Raw genomic sequence first — 578 nt, 5'->3', positions numbered from 1 at the left:
GGTTGAGCAGCAGCCGCTCAGACTCCCGGCGAGTGATCTTCCCAAAATACCACCTGCAGGAACAAGACACCCGCTCAGCACTCAGCACTCGCCTGGCCCCTCCAGGACCTGCCCAAGCAGCGGGCTCAGCCCTGCCCCCCCCCTGCAGATTTCAGAGTGTCCCCATACAGCCCAGGCTGGGCACCGCACGAGGAGCGACCCTGCACCATGAACCACGAAACGCCTTCACTCCACAACCCTCCCCAAATGAGGGCTCTGGGGACCCCGAAGCCCCCCGAGATCTTGCTGCGGGGGATGCCCCGCTGCTGCCTGGGGAGGGGCTGTGGGGATGTGGCTGGCACCTCCAGCTCTTGGACTTTTGGCCAGCATTGTCCCTGCCTGCTGTCCCTGCGTGATGGTTGCTCCATGCGGGCAGAGCCGGCGGCATCCTCCTGCATGTATGCGTGTCTGTGCAGAAGAGCAAAACCCAGCCCAAAAGCACCGGCTCCACCACGGCCCCCGCAATGCCGCTGCTCATCCCCGCACCGCACAAGCACGCCGCACCTCTGCGCTTCACCGCCGCCCGTCAAGAGAGGCTG

At 65.4% G+C, this 578-nt stretch overlaps 1 protein-coding gene across 1 annotated transcript in view; it reads right to left on the bottom strand.

Moving 5' to 3' along the window:
• LOC104469651 (proto-oncogene tyrosine-protein kinase Src-like) overlaps positions 1-578 on the bottom strand; it is a gene marked incomplete at both ends in the record, with an annotated part of 6,443 nt that overhangs the window by 2,235 nt on the left and 3,630 nt on the right. Inside the window, one exon of the mRNA XM_010084235.1 lies at positions 2-53. Within this exon, the coding sequence (XP_010082537.1) occupies positions 2-53 (52 nt within the window). The remainder of the gene's footprint in view (position 1; positions 54-578) is intronic.

Source organism: Pterocles gutturalis, unplaced genomic scaffold, assembly GCF_000699245.1.
Source record: "Pterocles gutturalis isolate BGI_N339 unplaced genomic scaffold, ASM69924v1 scaffold35725, whole genome shotgun sequence".
Lineage (NCBI taxonomy): Eukaryota > Metazoa > Chordata > Aves > Pterocliformes > Pteroclidae > Pterocles > Pterocles gutturalis.
Note: the sequence above shows the minus strand (reverse complement) of the source record. Positions and strands in the feature narration are given on the sequence as shown.